Source organism: Amyelois transitella, chromosome 11, assembly GCF_032362555.1.
Source record: "Amyelois transitella isolate CPQ chromosome 11, ilAmyTran1.1, whole genome shotgun sequence".
Taxonomy (NCBI): domain Eukaryota; kingdom Metazoa; phylum Arthropoda; class Insecta; order Lepidoptera; family Pyralidae; genus Amyelois; species Amyelois transitella.
Genome location: NC_083514.1, coordinates 4,247,193 through 4,264,169, shown reverse-complemented (window position 1 = coordinate 4,264,169; position 16,977 = coordinate 4,247,193). Strand labels below are relative to the sequence as shown.

The 16,977-nt window shown below is 34.8% G+C and overlaps 3 protein-coding genes and 1 long non-coding RNA gene across 5 annotated transcripts; all 4 read right to left on the bottom strand.

The window, feature by feature from the left end:
- Positions 1 to 517: 517 nt before the first annotated feature.
- Positions 518 to 3,469, bottom strand: LOC106134964 (divergent protein kinase domain 1C). 2 transcript variants are annotated; one of them, XM_013335119.2, is made up of 3 exons: positions 3,330 to 3,469; positions 2,729 to 2,897; positions 518 to 2,462 (listed from the first exon to the last, which is right to left on the bottom strand). In XM_013335119.2, the coding sequence occupies exons 2-3, from the start codon at positions 2,891 to 2,893 to the stop codon at positions 1,431 to 1,433; spliced, it is 1,197 nt and encodes a 398-aa protein (XP_013190573.2). In that variant the 5' UTR covers positions 2,894 to 2,897; positions 3,330 to 3,469; the 3' UTR covers positions 518 to 1,430. The 2 variants fall into 2 exon arrangements, with proteins under 2 accessions (XP_013190573.2, XP_013190571.2); XM_013335117.2 differs by having other exon boundaries at positions 3,326 to 3,467.
- Positions 3,470 to 4,973: 1,504 nt separating this feature from the next.
- Positions 4,974 to 5,449, bottom strand: LOC132902273 (uncharacterized). The gene is made up of 2 exons (XR_009657071.1): positions 5,344 to 5,449; positions 4,974 to 5,257 (listed from the first exon to the last, which is right to left on the bottom strand). It is a non-coding gene; the product is annotated as an uncharacterized LOC132902273 (long non-coding RNA).
- A 4,369-nt stretch (positions 5,450 to 9,818) lies between these two features.
- Positions 9,819 to 12,535, bottom strand: LOC106135191 (SRSF protein kinase 1). The gene has a single exon (XM_013335423.2). It carries the CDS (start codon positions 12,404 to 12,406, stop codon positions 10,595 to 10,597), a length of 1,812 nt encoding a protein of 603 aa, XP_013190877.1. The 5' UTR covers positions 12,407 to 12,535; the 3' UTR covers positions 9,819 to 10,594.
- Positions 12,536 to 13,704: 1,169 nt separating this feature from the next.
- On the bottom strand, positions 13,705 to 16,757 carry LOC106134998 (monocarboxylate transporter 2). Its single transcript, XM_013335158.2, has one exon. It carries the CDS (start codon positions 16,446 to 16,448, stop codon positions 14,487 to 14,489), a length of 1,962 nt encoding a protein of 653 aa, XP_013190612.2. The 5' UTR covers positions 16,449 to 16,757; the 3' UTR covers positions 13,705 to 14,486.
- Between the last annotated feature and the right edge of the window lie 220 nt (positions 16,758 to 16,977).

Sequence of the window (16,977 nt, the reverse complement as noted above, 5' to 3'; positions counted from 1 at the left end):
GCACGAAAGCTTGCGTAAGTGAATTTGCCTATTCTCCTCCGTTCCCGTAGGATTATCTGTAATAACACGCGTGATACCAGAAGCTAAAAGATAGATTCTTTGTACTTAGTTACCTTTGATATCATATAAATATATAGGCAATAAGAAAATTAAAAATAAACAGGAATTGTTACAATTAAGGGCCACCTAAAAAATAATACAGGTACCCACGGGAACTATAGTAAGTATTAACAGGGATGAAAGGTTTACTGGATCATTTTCCAAATAATTATACATATATATACGCGACAGTTGAAGCAGATTGTTTCAGTAACATACGTACATATGGTCACGTCTATATCCCTTGCGGGGTAGACAGAGCCAACAGCCTTGAAAAGACTGAATGGCCACGTTCAGCTATTTGGCTAGCCCATCGCCTAAAAAAGAATCCCAAGTTTGTAAGCCTATCCCTTATTGGTTCAGTAAATAACGCGTAAAGTGGTTACAAACAAACTAACCTTTAAATAAAAGTAGGTAAGACAATTTAAAGGAAAAGCGTGTTTTTATTCCGAATTAAAGCAAAATATTTCAAGCTGATTAAACCGTCTGTAAACAGCAATGGATAACATTAACAATACAATACTGTTGTGATATTTCTTTTTCTCTAAGAATTTCTAGGTGCTAAAGCGTATTCATTGTAAATTACTGCCCTTATGGCTGTCCTAAACAGAAATAACACCACCAGATTTGAAAATATAAGAAGAATGCAGAATTTGTGTTTGTGTGATCTTTAAAGATTCTTTGCCCATCCCTCCGAAAAAGAGGTGAGATTACGAATATGAAAACCAACAAAATATACTACTGACATAGAGGTAATTGGAAAAAAGAGAAAAGTCATGCAAGTTGCAGACCTATTAAATATGTGAAATCTTTTACAGAATTTCAAATACCACTTTTAGTAAAAATATTAATTATATATACCATTATATCTATTCTCATACTTATATTTGTACCGTATTTATTTACTTATATTCAGCTGGGGGTCCACTTACACCGCATATACGTAAATATAAATCGCAGAAATATGAAAAGAACACTACACTTTGTATTGGTCTAGGCAACATACCGGTTTTTAAAATTTGGTGGTGCAATAACTGCATCAGTTTAAATACTCATTTCTAGATGTGTTTTAGTGAGGCAATAATGCAATTTAATTTAGAAAAGTATACATATAGATTTCTCTAACGTGGCTCTCTTTATATTTTTAGTCTCTATATAATTACTAATTTCCTTATTATTAAATAACAGTCTAAAAACTGTAAATATAAAAAAATAAAACTGCTTTCAGCCAGCACCATGTAACAATGCAATAATCATAATCAAGCAAAAAGTTTAAAAATGACTAGATTTATAATTGACTAGAATAATAAATAATGTAATTTATATCTGTACTAATAAAGTTTAAGATTACTAAGAAGATCATATAATCTTTTTCTAATTTCCTTTGAAGCTTTTGCTCTAGGCGTGCCTTGTGTCCGCTCAGGATTGGCACACAAATCCAACATTTCAACAAGAACTTTAGGAGACCGAGGGCCTAACAGCAGCCCAGGGACCATCACCCTACCAGATATCACCCACCCTAAAAAAATTTTCTCACAAACTATTTGTAAATTATTATTAACAACCCCATGATCACATTTTTGACTTACTAAGTTACAAAATGATCTACAATCCATAAAATCACAGTCGCTATGTTGTTCACATTCTGATTTTCCACCAGTGATCCTATTAACCATAGATTGAGGATGAATAGACTCAACATCTTGATATACAATCTTTTTAAAATCAGAAGTAAATACAAAATGGCTCATTTTCACATCACATATATGAACAGGCTCTGGCAACTTTTCTTCTAATATTGATAAATAATCAAGAATCAGTAAGGCAGTCTTAATCCTCTTGTTCCATTCATGTTCGCTGTCATACAATGTCATCAAATGCCAATACCCCGATATAGATTGCATCTTTTGCACAGCATAAGTGTAACCACAAGTGCCAAGAAGTTTAGGAAATATGTTGTACTTCTCATACAACAAAGAAACAAGATATTCATTATCTTGTAAAAGCGACCAAACATTCTGCATTTCAATTTGTCTCAACATATCCTCTTTGTTTTGTAAATAAGACATTTTTCGAGCATCAACATCAGAAATTGAGATATTAAACTTTAATTTAACAGCATTTTTTATCATATTAGTAAATTCCTCCTCACTAGGGAATATTGTTCTACCAGAAGCATCTAGATGTGCTAAGTCATTTGTTTCTGCAACATTCCTATATATCACACTCTGATTAGGCCAGTTCCCAGAAACAACTTCAGTTGCCTGATAAAATGTAGGACAACTAACGGATGTAGTCTCTGAATCTTTGCACAAGCTGTGGCAGAGACTTCCAACTGATATGCCAATAGCATAGGTGGTGCACTGAAAAGAGAAAAAGGACACATCAATAAGATCTAGTCATATGCCCTCATACTTAGTTTCATAGTTATCAAAATATTTTGTTAACTATAAATCTCATATACTAAACAGTAAAGTCAATCAATGTGTTTCTACTTACTTCTATTATTAGCATTGAACCATTCAAAAAGATAATATTGATAATAAAATGCTAAAGATTTGAATGAAAGGTTAGTAATCAAGTAATAAATCTATGAACAAGTACTACATAAACTACAAGTAATACTTACCATTCTTTGTACCTGCATCTGGGAATGGATGTCTACACATGTCAATCTCCATCTTAAAATTATATAGAGTATGGAAAGTGTGCATAATACAACAAGCAACCGCTTCTTCACAGACTTGAATATAAGTGCAGTGGTCCATGAACACAGATGCTGAAAATTCTTCATTATTCTGAAACACATTTAATATTTCTATGTAAGTATAAAAAATATGGAACATTAAATGTCACTGCATGTTCTTAACTTTCATCATTTGATTTTCATCCCAATCTAGATTATGCATATATTGTTCAACAACAGGTAATAAGAAATAAACATATAATCACGTCTTATCCCTTGCGGGGTAGACAGATCCAACAGTCTTGAAAAGACTGAAATGCCACGTTCAGCCGCATGGGTATTTAAGGGAATTGAGAGGGTAGGGAAGTAGGCTAGCCCAGCCTACAAAAAGAATCACAAATTTAGGTAATTACAGAAAATATATATTATTATGTATGGTAGATACATTATTAAGATGAGATTGAGATAAGAAATGAATGAGAAATTTATAATTTGATGAATTTGTTTGGATGAAATGTTATCATAATTAAAAAAACTTACCTACCAATCCTTTGCATATTGTTGTTTCTGATGTTTTTTATGAAAATATATTAATTTAGCCTCTTTCAACATTTGAAGACTCCGTTTTTAGTCAATTTCTTTTTTTTCTCCAACATTACGTTGTTTTGTTTACATTTGCGAATTTATTTTCACACATGACATTGACAGTGATTGACACTTGTGGTTCCCATAGCTCTTTTTATTTTATTCTATATGGAACAAGCTAAGATCGGAAACCAAGTTTTTGATAGAATCCTGCCCCGGTGGTATGACACGCGCGAGCCCGTTGCTGAATAAGTGGAATTTACTTACTATGTACCACTTTTCACAATTTTGAAGGTTCCATTTCTAAAAGGTAAAAAGTGTGTCTCTTCTTGTAAACCGTAAATAGCTAGAAAGCTGAAATTTTGCTAGAGCTGCTATAGCAACAAATACTAAAAATTAATATTCACATGAAAAAAAATGAAAAATGAAAATGCATTTATTTGCTACAATAAACATAAACATGACCATAAACATAATTTACAGAGAAGGTTACATGTATATTGCAGAATATTTGCCTATTATGCTTAATATCTATGACTTCCTCACTAGGCAAGCCTGTATCGAGGAAGTCAATTAAAAAACATCGGTCCGCATACCTACTATAAACGTATTTTTTCAGCAGCAGGTAGTAATTAGACACTTTAAATTTTCACAGAATATTTTCTTGCATATTATATTAATTTATTACCTTTCAGGCAACAACAAAATAAGCAAGAAACGTTATTTTTAGGCAATTTTTTGGTCGATTCTAATTAAAAGGTAGAAACGTGAATATTTAAGGTACAACCGTGTGACGGTACGGAACCCTTCGTTTTTTTATGTTGGATGAGAATATTACCTATAGCTTGGCAAAAAAGAGTATGGAAAAAATGAGGGCGCTGCCTGTCTTTATATGGCCACCCCATATAACCTGACCTAAACCGTTTTGATACTTGAGTAATTGATTTTATATAGAGAAAAAGAAGTCAACAGCGGAAGACCACGACGCTACTTAAAAAAACTTCCTTGAGCGTCACCGCCCATACTTTCTCATTGGGGTTCGCACACGACGCAACTAGTCACCAACCGGTTAGTAACTGATCCCGAGTGATGCGTCGTCGAGCCAGTCGCTGTCCTACTGGATACTCGAGTTTCAACGTTTTGTTTTGAAAATGAACGAGCAAAAATAGCAGAAGTTACAAAAACGAAAGTAAAGTAAAGGAAGTATATAAGTAAGAAGTAAAAAAAAAAAAAAAAAAAAAAAAAAAAAAAAAAAAAAAAAATACATACTTACATGAAATAACTCTATGCAGGGATCGTGGCAAGTGGAAAGAGGTAGTCTCTCAACATGAAAAGGGTGTGAAAAGATTTCAGGGATGATAACACTCGCCTGTGTTACAGATGTTAATATGATACTAGCTGCGTCCCGGGGCTGCGTTCCCGTGAACATTTTGCAATACAAAGTACCCTATATGTTAGTCCAGGTCATATTCTACTCGTTTACCAAAATTCATAATAATCCATCCAGTAGTTTCTGTGTGAAAGAGTAATAAACACACATACACGTCCAAACTTCCTTACAAACTTTCGCATTTATAATGTAAGCAGGATTAAAAAATCTCAGTTGATTATCAGTGATTTTATTCAATCAGAATCAAATTATTCATCCACGTATTCTACACCTGAGAAGACAGCATCTTGGGTTGACGTTCCTGCTATGTCAGAATAACAGGATTCTGATGACTCTTCACTGCTGCTGTCATCATTTACAGGAATGACTAATTGCTCTATATCAGTGTATAAAGTTCTGCCTCTCTCAAAATACTCCTTTTCAATTTTCATAACATGTCTGCATGAATTTACCCAATTTTCCACAGAGATACTTTCAAATGCTTGCTGAGCTGCCATCTACAAAAAACATTTAGACGAAAATTAAAGCTAGTAATAATCAAACTCATAGTCTACTGAATAAAAGTTAATAAGAGAACCTTTACCTTTATATCAGTTGAGCACACATTATTTGATGCAATTTTATGCTTAGCGATCCCCCAAATTAATTCAATTGGGTTTAAATCGCAATGGTAAGGTGGAAGTCGTACCACATGTTCTCCTAAAATCTCATCTATTTCATAAAGAGGGGTCGGTTTATGGCGTTTTACTAATGTCAAAAGCTCCGGCTTGCGCAATGAGTCCTCAAACGGCACGCCATTATCTTCAAGCCATACTTTAATTTCGGCAACTTTAGTTGCGCTTGTTGGTGCCTTATTTAGTACTACTGAGTGGTAGGGCGCATTGTCCATGACTATTATACTAGCCTCAGTGAGATTTGGGATTAATTTATCTTTAACCCATTTCGTAAAATTGTAATGGTTCATTTCAGAGTGATAGTCCTCATTCTGATTATTTCCGCTGAAAATCAATAAGGCATTCGGAACAAATCCCTTCTCACTGCCAGCATGTACAATAATGTACCGCTTGCCTTTGCTCACATTTTCTTTTATTCCACTAACATCCATTGACTGCCAGCATTTTTTTAATTTATATGAGGCATGAACATAGCTCTCATCTAAATATATAATATTTTTTCTCAGTTCCTCTGGCAAATTTCTGTTATCTAAAATGATTTTAAGATATTTTTCTCTCTTGAGAGCTATGTCAGTTTTTTCTATCAGGGCTGACCTATCAGACTGGCATTTTTTATATTTAAAACCCAGTGAAAGTAATACTTTTCGCAGGTGTTCCCGACTTCCATCATAATTTAAATCTGCTTTAATAACAGGTAGCAGATTACGAAGAGTGGGCACCTAAAATAAAAAATACTTAAACTATAAGATTTGGTTACAATATGTTATTTCTTGGGTATGTAAGTGGCCAACACTGGTGTCAGTTTTTTTAAGCTGCTGCGTATAGAAATCTGACTGACATGGCTTAACCACTGTCATCAATGATGACATCCGGCATAACAATATGTGAAAATTATTTAACTTAATTATTTACATTCGAAAATAACTTGGTCTATGTGTAATGCTCTCACACCGTACCAAGGGGCCAATTTCAATAATTTTATGAAAATGTTTATATAATATAATAAATAAAAAAAATTACCTGTTTTTTCACCACATAGAAAAAATGAACCTTTTGTCTTATGGCTGACAAATCAAAATTGTCCAAAACCTTTTTTGGACGACCTTTTCTATGTTTTCCTGGTGTAGAAAACACGCCCTTATTTCTAGCACCTTCTTTTTCAATATTTCGGACAGTGTTTATACTAACACCTAAAAATAAAAATAATTGTGTGAAAAAAAAATTAATGATCAATCTTACGTTGTCCTAGTATACATGTCATTGCAAATTTGCAAAACATAACCTTCAAATAGCGTTGAAGTTAAAATCTATTTTTCACAATATCTTATGATCTTAGTACTTAAAATCATTAAACAATGTTTTATTACTATATTCTATGACTAAATAATAATTACATATAAATAAATACCTGTCATTTCGGCTGTTCGTCTATAAACATCATCAATTGCATGAGTAATTTCTCCAGCTTCTTGTTCTGCCAAACAATGCAAGAACACTCTATGAATAACCCTTCTACCACTGCTCCGGATAGTTTTATTCATGTTTCTACATATATTTTACAAATTATTCACTTAAAAGTTTCAATTTCACCAAAATACAAAAACCAAAACGAATGTTCGACTTCGTATGTACTAGTTTATGACAGCAAAATAGTGTTGCCATTATTCACACTCTTTAGTACCACCTGTCACCGGTACAAACTCTTATTTGCCAAGCTGTATATAAAGGTTAAGGTATATACGTATTTATAGGATAAGGTATACAGGTATGTATGTACATACCTACCTATTTCTTTTTTATTTGCCTCGCCCTATTATGTACCGCGAGTCACCAAGACTGCATTTTACTACAGATTACACCTACTTATCAACTGTTACCATGTTGCTATTGACGTGCCGTGTGGTTCCCGGCACTTAAGAAAAAGATTACTCTCCCTCTCTTTCCCACGGATTACTATGACTCAATATGGGCTAACTTCCCCTAGTATGGTTAGGAAGGTCACACGGGAGTCGCTATGTGTAAAAACCTGTTTTACCCAATCAATTTTACAGATCATTGTTATTGACCATGATGTTAATCTGTAAAAATGATTGACGGCACACCCCGGGCTTCTCTTCAGAGATAAAGAAGTAATTGAGATTTACGCCAGAAAAACAATACTTATAGATTGTTTATAGATAGGAATTAATGTACCTACGTACCTAGTTAGTGTAGTTTGATACTTTCGTAAGCTTTGTGGCCGGCCGCCTATTCAGCAATGTGGATGCCGAGTGCATGACACCGTAACGTTACGACCGCGGTAGGTATCTCATATAACAGCAGTACAATGTTTCTCTACTATACAATAGAGTATACATTTCTTTACAATAATATAAGTAAGTTTGTGCGATCAGGAGACATCACCACATTACCTACTATTACGTAGGTAATGTGGTGATGATTTGCTCAACTCTGTTATTAAGTGGATGAGGCTTAGTGTAGAGATGAAGCGAGAGAAGTAGGTACTACAGGGGTCCGTGGCGATTGGAAAAAATGTATAGTCTGTCTCTGCCTGCCCCACCACGAAGAAGATATGATTTTACAATATGTAACAATACCTACATAGTTACATACTATATTTTACAATGCATACCTATTCCCTAACAAACATTATATGAGTATTTCAGTAGGCTAGCTGACTCATTTTTCAAGTTGGTACTAAAAAGTTCATATTTGTTATAAAAAAAATATAAAGTTAATTACATTTTTTAAATACCTATAACGTCTCAAAAATTAATTTAAAATCATACTTTTCAAAAACGAACGAAAACGCTGTTCGCCATATTAGTGTATTTATTATCTGTGATCTGACGTCACGTTTTAAACTAAACAAACATACATATAATTACGTCTATATCCCTTGCGAGGTAGACAGAGCCAACAGTATTGAAAAGACTGATAGATCCAAATGGTGACGGGTTCCTAGCCCATCGCATAAAAGAAGAATCTCTACTTTATAAGCCTATCCCTTAGACGCCTTTAACGACATCCATCGAAAAGAGATGGAGTGGACCTTTTCATTTTACTATTCTAAGCGAACATTTGTTCTTTAAAAACCAAAGAATATGTAATCACTTCGTCTAAAAACCCTGGCTAACCTGTGGGTAAGTTTGAAGATTAAATTGACTTTTAATAGTTTTCATAAAAATATAGTAACCATCGTTTTAATCGATATTATTAAAGTTTGAGTCCTAAGCTTACTACAATAGAAAATATTCATTTAAAATATAAAATTCAATATAAGTCAACTAGCCCATTGACCCGTAATTATAAAAAAAACGTTTTGAAAGTATGTATGTACCTACTGTATGCATTTACATTATAACTGTTACAGTTAAAACTAGTTTTTAGATAGAACGCGTTTTCCCTAGTTAGACCTAACCACTATTCCCCAGAGTACTAGGCAGCAGAATTTTTTCCCATATTGTCTTGCATCTAAGTACATTCTAATTCATATAAGTACAACTTACAGGTTCTCTTGACCTGACCTTTCACCAGATCATGCTCAGGTAAGGTACCTACTATCGTCTTGGACCTAGGATTATCATTTAAAAATATGGCATACCCTTTTCTATTCACAATATCTTATTAAACATCACATTCCCCATTTCGTTTACCATAGATTATTGGTAACAACCAAATCATACCTTTATACACCACTAGACGAGTTACATACAAGTCAGTGACTGACTTGGCTTTATGGGCATAAAGCCATGCAACATTTCAATCACCATGATACAATATCACGACTTTATCTCTTACGGGGTAGACAGAGCCAGCAGTCTCGAAAGGATTGTAAGGCCACGTTCAGCGGGATGGCTTAATGATGGAATTGTGATTCAAATAGTAACAATACATGTTAGTCTTCGTGAAATACCTATAACCTTGGTATTGTCCCTTTTTGTTTATTTTTCTCATAATAATAATAAATACATTAAAGAAAAAACCTATCTATCATCTTAACTCTCGGTAGCCCTTTTAGCTCCACCCTCCCACTATATATTAGTTTACTTCGACTCTAGCTCGCGACTTCGTCCATGGCCGAAGCTTCTTGCCTTTTAATTTCCTTAATGTGGGTACCACCAGTAGTTTTTACATTATAACAGCGATTTCAATAACTCTTACTCCCACAATGTAATCGTACATTACATAGCGTATTCTAAGGCGTCAGACAGGCAGTCAATTCATGACGCAACACAATTATCTTGATATGTACTCATAAGAAACTGCATACAAAGTGTCCTCAGCCCAAATATAGGTATTATTATTCTTCTCTATAATCCCTTGACAAAATTTAGTATTTAAAAAGAACATAAGGGAATAAGAACAAAATAAAAAAACAAAGTAACAAGCTCATTTTGACAATTTATTCATGTAAATTTGCATATATAATTAATACAAATGGTCATGTAAATTGGGATCTATGATAATATAGCTATCAGCTGGCAGAGGACACTGTATTCAAACTGCCTCAATTGAAAGTAGACTCCAGCCATTGTTAAATTTAGATGACTCATTGATTATAAAAAGGCAGTCTCGGAGGTGTGGCATTACAAATACTGTCTTATTCCTAAAGTTTACATTATGAGATTTTTATTGTGATAGTGATAAAACACAAACTTAAACTATGTGAAAATACTACCAAAATGGCTACAGATTTCATGCATGACTTTATATATTAGGTTCCTCAATTCTAGATGTTTTAAGTGCTGAGCTATGTCAACTAATAAATTCCTAAAAGATTAATGTGACAAAACCTATATTGTCTACATACATCACAATTTTTCCTAAAGCTATCTGTACAATTGGGTAATTTAATGTTGTCTAAATTTATGCCAATTGCTATATTAATCTGAACAAAAGTAGTTATAAACTTGAGCAGCAAGTGTATCTTATACTTTGCCACTTCTTGTTGCTGACACTTCTGTTGGGTACCTCAGTAGTTGCACACAATTTTCCAATAAAGGATTGCTAGGTAAACAATCTTGGTACAAATTAAATTATTCACAAACAAATCCATAAATAAACTTTGATTAAAATGTAAACACTGAAATACTTTGTATGTAGACACTACTAATTTCACGAATGAATTAGCACTCATTCCAAAAGAGAGCATGTACATTATTCTTCAGATTCCTCTTGTTCAAGCTTAGATGGTTGCAACCATGGGTGCTGAAGGCACTCGTACGCCGTGGCACGGCGATTAGGATCAAAGTCAAGCATAGGCTTTAAAAATTCAGCAAATTCCTCTGCATCTTTCCGACTCCATTCATACTTCTCAGTGAGTACAGCTTCTAAACCCCATGGTTTCAGCCCTGTTATACTTCTCAGTTCACCTTTCTTGTTGAAATATGTCTTTGAGTACTTTCCAGATGCTGCAATTCTTTTGGGAATGTCACCAAGTAATTCTATAATGTGTGCAAGATGATCTTCATCACGGGTGTACCCTGTTCCAGAGTGGGGCTCAAATAGATAATCTCCAGTGGCCAACTCAAAAGCCATACAGGCAGTACTCCATATATCAGCAGAGGTCCCATATCCAGAACTTAGTAGGACCTCAAGAGACCGATATTGCCTTGTTTGAATGTCTTCAGTGAAATGCTGATGAACCCAGCAAGCATTGCCTAAGTCAGCTATCTTCACTTCCAAATCACAAACTTCATACACAGGATCAGGTGTTTTCTCCATAGGTTTAACTTTAGTAGACTGGGAGTTGAAAGAGGGAAGTGTATCAGTCAATTCTCCTTCAGACATTGGAGTCCCAGCATCATCTCCACATCCATACTGTTTATTTCTCACCTGCACTGCCTCTGCATCGGTGTCAAATGCTTCATCATCTCTCTGTATACCACTACAACCGTTGATCACTGTCTCATTCTCAGAACGGGTGGTTTCAATTACACTGGCTTCCTCGGGAGTCTGAGGAGAGTCATCATTGTCTTGAGACATTGGAGCTGATTCGCTGTTAAGCTCCACCTTTTTTTGTTCTTCCATCTCCTCTATTTGCTCCATCTGTATCTTTATCAACATAGACTTACGCTTGGCCTTCTTCTTAAGTTTCTTTTTTTTGTTTTTGCTCATTTTAGCCTTCCCTGAATCTTGTTCATCTCTAGGAGCAGTGCTTATAAAGGAAACAGGCATTTTTAAACCCAGGGAATGTAGTTCCAAAGCTTCAGCTGCCAATTTTCGAATATAAGTCTCGTCGACACAAACCAATACATTTTCAGGTTTGATGTCAGTATGAATTATCTTACATTTAGTGTGGAGGTAGTCTAATGCTTCCAACACTTGACGTATAATAGTTTTAACATTTTCACGTGGGATTCCTCTATAGTTAGATTTGAGTATCAGCTTCAGAAGATGGTGACCTAGCACTTCGAACACCATGCACACATGTGTACCATTCACTCCAGTTATCTTAAAATCATTCAGCAACTGAACGGTTTTATTCCGTTTAGGATCTGCAGGGTCGCTGTCCCGAACTGCTTTCAGTATTTTGATTTCATCTAAAGCTGTTTCGGTAAAGTGGGGCGCCGACTTCACCACCTTCAACGCTACGAATCGCTTGTCGACTAGATCCCAACACAACCACACTGTTGAAAAATGGCCCCATCCCAATTTCCTTATGACGTGGTAGCGATTCAGAAACAAGTCGCCAATCTCGACAGGATGGTATCCACCCTTGCAATAGTCTGCAGTATCCTCTTGCTCCTCATCGTCACTAGCGTATTGCTCATCTTCATCTTCTTCAATCGTCTCATTGGAAGAACTATGTGTAGGTTCTAAACGGTTCTGGGTCTGGTTACGCAGCCCGTTTCCTTGTCCACCACCGCCGTGATCCTCCTCACGATTTTTCTTCTTACCTAGTTTATGACGCTTTTTTTTCGCCTGAATGGCGAGTACTCTTCTATTTACATCTGATTTAGAACTCATTTAGTAAATTAAAACACTTCAACAACTTGCAATAAATAAAATTTATCGTCTCATTGCAATCCTTTTGTTTGACTATGGCGGCCGGTCGCAGAACAAAATGCGCTCGAAGCCTCGAACATGAAATGAATATTCACAATGTTGCCAGTAAAAAAAATCAAAGTGAATGCTATCGCTATCAAATTGGAACATGATGTGAGTTAGATGCAAAAGTTGGATGTGGTAGCTATTTTGTGGTTGATATTACCTAGATGATAGATACCAGAAACTACGAAAAATTGGGATAAGTCCGCTATTGTACATATTCTTCTAAATCCAATGACTGTTTTGTAATATATTATCTTTCTTTTTCATGTGCACTAAAAATTTTACAAACAAACATTTATGGAAGATACAAGATTCATTGCAAGAGGTATATTTAGAACTATAATGACCTATGAGATTTATGATTTAAAAACCGGCCAATTGCGAGTTGTATTCGCGCAAGGAGGGTTCCGTACGATCATCGTTTGCCTGTATAATAAAACAATACTTATGTATTAAAATCCTGCTGTGACACGGATATAAAAGCAACCGCGGGTGCGGTAGTTTCTCACGTAACACACTCCACGAAACTTCGCACGTCTAGTGCATTATTTTCGTCTTTGTGGCAAACTGCTTTTACCGCTTTAAAACTAGCCATGCTTCGATGTCATAAAACTGGACAGACCTAACCATGAATGTATATACTTGCGGTACTGTTAACTGCAGTTTGAGGTAAGAAATAAACTCCTCACCTCACGCCATTTTGACCAATCTGCTGCTGCGGGATTTAATATCGCAATCGATGTTGCCGGATGCATGATATCTACAGGATCCTAATTATTCGAAGGAGTCTTTATCATGGGCACAGATTGGGGGTAATCAACGCACCTCTATCCCGCGATTATATTAAAAAAAGTTTTAAAAATTTGCGCACTATAAAATAAATGGGCTTATACTTGCCGCTCATTATTTTACGGAATTGTTTTAAGCTGGGTCCAGAACATCACGTCTAGCATCGCGATCCAATAACACGGACTCTCGGACGCATATAAACCGATCCATTTAGAATCCGAAACGCCGTACTTAACACTGCACCATAAAACATGCATCCAAACTAGCATTCTCTGATCGCGATGCTGATCAATATGATACGGAGAATGAATATGCCTATTGTCTTGATTTATTAACTAGCTTAAATGCTGACTCAGAAAACCAATATTCGTTGTACAAAAAATAAAAATATGTTTGTATCTGTTATTTTATTTTAATTGGTTACATAGTTGATTACAAAGCTTACTTGTAAATCGTTATAAGTAAGTATACAACGAATTATTTGAATATATCTCTCCCACACTTCAAACTAGACCAAAAAAAAGAGCGAGGGTAGTTATCAAATAAAATCACAATCAGCATAAAGTAGGTAGGTAAGTGAAATTGCAAAAAACATAATTAACAATGTAATTATATATCTATAATGAAAAATATACTTATAATGAAAAAAAAAAACTTATATGGGGTCAAAAGTAAAGTAAATTCTCGATTTTCTTTAAAACGTTAAGTCGGTTGATCGTAAAATTACTTCGGGCCAAAATTGTACCTAGATTTTAATATGTGTAATAATTATTGTGTGTGTATGTTGTGTAAGTAGGTATATTATGATATTTTGTATAGTTAGGTATATAAAAGTCTTTATTGCATCATAAGAGTTAAATATACAAAACAGAGATGGTACAAAGGACTTATCGCTAATGCAATCTCTTCTACTCGTAGTCAACATTTGGGGGAAGGAAACCAGACAGGAGATTGACGTTGGCGCAGAGCAAGATGAATAAATGTTTGTCTGTTTTGTTTATTTTCATTATAATTTAAATTGATAACTTAACGGTTAAAAGAAAATCACGTTAATCTCATTTTATCCCCTTCGAGCTCAAATATTTTTTTTTTCATGTATCGGAGCGATGGAAGCATAGAAATTTTGAGATTTAATTTTTTTAATTCCTGGTATTACTTTAATTTTGAACGTCTAGATTGACCGGATTGGAGTTTTCGTATCACATAATTAGTTTTTATTTTTGTAGCTTTGTGTATATTTTTTCATCTCATGTTCACGCTCATCTTCCCTGCTGGCTAATATTCTTACCGGAATAGCGATAATACCACCTAACAACATAAACATGCCAGCTATATAAAACGAAATTTTATAGTCAAAATTTTCTTTTAATATTCCTGCCATTGGAGTACTTATCAAGCTTCCACAACCTTGAAATAACAGTAATAAACCTGTAGCATTAGTTAATTTATCTAATCCGTATATAGAAACGACAACTATACTTCTTAAACTCGCAAAGCTAGATATAAAAAATCCAAATATAACACAATAACCGTATTGGTAATATAAACTATAAGATATAGTAGATAGTATAGTTGCTGTTCCAGCCGAACAACACGCGACTGAGTATAATGTTAATGAATCAAACTTACTAGTTAATGCTCCCATCACCAATCTGCCCACAGCATTTGCTACTCCAATCACGGTTACAAATATATTACAATGATAATCATCTATTCCGGCGGATCGATTACGATCTTGAATAAATACATAAGGGACTAAGTAGCCCAAATAAACAATAAACCCGCTAGAGCTTAAAAGTAAGAACGATTTTCTACTTAGTAGTTTTGGGTCGACCATTGTAGCTAATACTCGCCGAGCAGCAGTGGTAAAAACACCTCTCCTTTCCTTTAAATCAACAGCAGTAACTGCTCTAGATACAGCCATTTGATATTCTAACCCTGTTTTCGCTTCTCCTGTATCCATCATACTCTTTTGATATTCAGGTAATTTTTCTATTTTGCCATCATAGAAAGCATCATCTCTATACATTGGTCGGGATTCTGGAACGTGTGATTCCCAATGACATAATCTTTGCCACCATTTTCTTTTTTTAGGCTCATCAATATTAAGCGTAACCTCTACGTTCTTTTTCGATTTATCTTGAACACTAGTCCTTGATATAATTGATTGCACTTGTTTTAACTGACGTCTGCTTATTCCCCCATGAGGACTGTGAGCTGTTAATGTTATCCTTGATACAGCTGCAGCTGTCGATGGACCTGGTTGTGTTGGACTTGAAGATAAACCTTCTACTACGACAGATGCTGCTGTTGGAAAATTTGCATTTGATACTGCACTAAATAATCTTTCTGTTGCAGTTGGTATTAACCCGCCTCCATTGTTTGCGCGTGAACCAGTACTTTGACTTACAGAAGCTAGATTTGGCAAATAAGTAACAGTGCGAGTTGGGTCATCGGTGGTTGTGATCACTGTCAACGATAAAAGAGGCCTATATGTCATTCCCATAAAATATATTATACCAAATAATCCCGTATGAAATAAAGTTGTGACTCTCCAACCGGCTACACTGATTAAGTATGTATTTACTGGAGACATAACAGCAATCCCAACGCTTGACCCAGTTGCAGCTATTGCTAACGCTATTGCACGTAGTTTCTCAAAGTAAAAGCCTACTATAAGACCACTTGATAAATTTATAAAACAATAACCCAAGCCAGCGAATGCTCCATAAAAGACACAGAGAGAAATGTAATTAGTGGTAAAGTATGAACAAAGTAACGAACAAGATACAACGACAGAACCAAACATACAACATAGTCTAAATCCAAATCGATTTATAGATGCTGATGCTAGAGGTCCTAATAAAAAATATAACGCGACTGCCAAGGAATTAACAAAAGCGACTTTTGAATCTGTTGTCTGGAAATCGTTCTTGATATCTTGAATCATACTTCCAAATGTGAAACAAACTCCATCTAATATCATGATACAGCAGAAAGCAGCTATAACTACTACCCATCCCCAGCCTCCCTCCTCCGGTACAGATATTTGAGCTGCGATTTCTGTCTCTTCGCCCCCTTCGAGTTCATCTGGCCTGCTTACTACTCTACTGGGCACAACTAATACGCTTTTCTTATGCTCAGTGTCATTTCTCGGTTTGGGCGGCATTATACATCAATAACACTGATACTGTAGGAAATATAAATATTGTGTACCATTTTACTTATGATTATTACGGCTACGGTTATTTTGTAAAAAGCTAAAAGCTGTCATCCTTAATACTCAATGATGTATGAACATTGACATCTTGTTCACCAATCAAGAGTTATGATGTGTTTCTGTTCCTCGTCAGAAAGAACTTTTTCTATCTCTATGCTTATATTTTTACTCAGATACAGAACTATTTAAGTTTTTACTCATATAGCAAGGATTTATGTTTCGATAGCAGAAGTTCCTTGCTTAAAGAAATCATATTAAACATTTAAATAGGTAAGTTCGTAATTATTTTTAAATAATTTAATTAAATTCTCTGACTTTCTTACCTTTAGATAGTTACCTTAATAGACTCTAAGCTTAATAAACTCTATTCTTTATAAATTAAAGTAGGTATCTATACATACAATAAGATCTCATATATAATACATAGAGTTAATAGAAGAATCTATACACTGAAGTCACCACAAAATAAATTGATGCT

Excerpts from the sequence above, each read along its gene's own strand:
- LOC106134964 (XM_013335117.2), bottom strand. Across the intron at positions 2,463-2,728 it reads AGATGCAGGTACAAAGAATG|TGCACCACCTATGCTATTGG; the intron begins GTAAGTATTACT and ends TTCTCTTTTCAG.
- LOC106135191 (XM_013335423.2), bottom strand. The coding sequence starts at position 12,406 with ATGAGTTCTAAATCAGATGTAAATAGAAGAGTACTCGCCATTCAGGCG.
- LOC106134998 (XM_013335158.2), bottom strand. The coding sequence starts at position 16,448 with ATGCCGCCCAAACCGAGAAATGACACTGAGCATAAGAAAAGCGTATTA.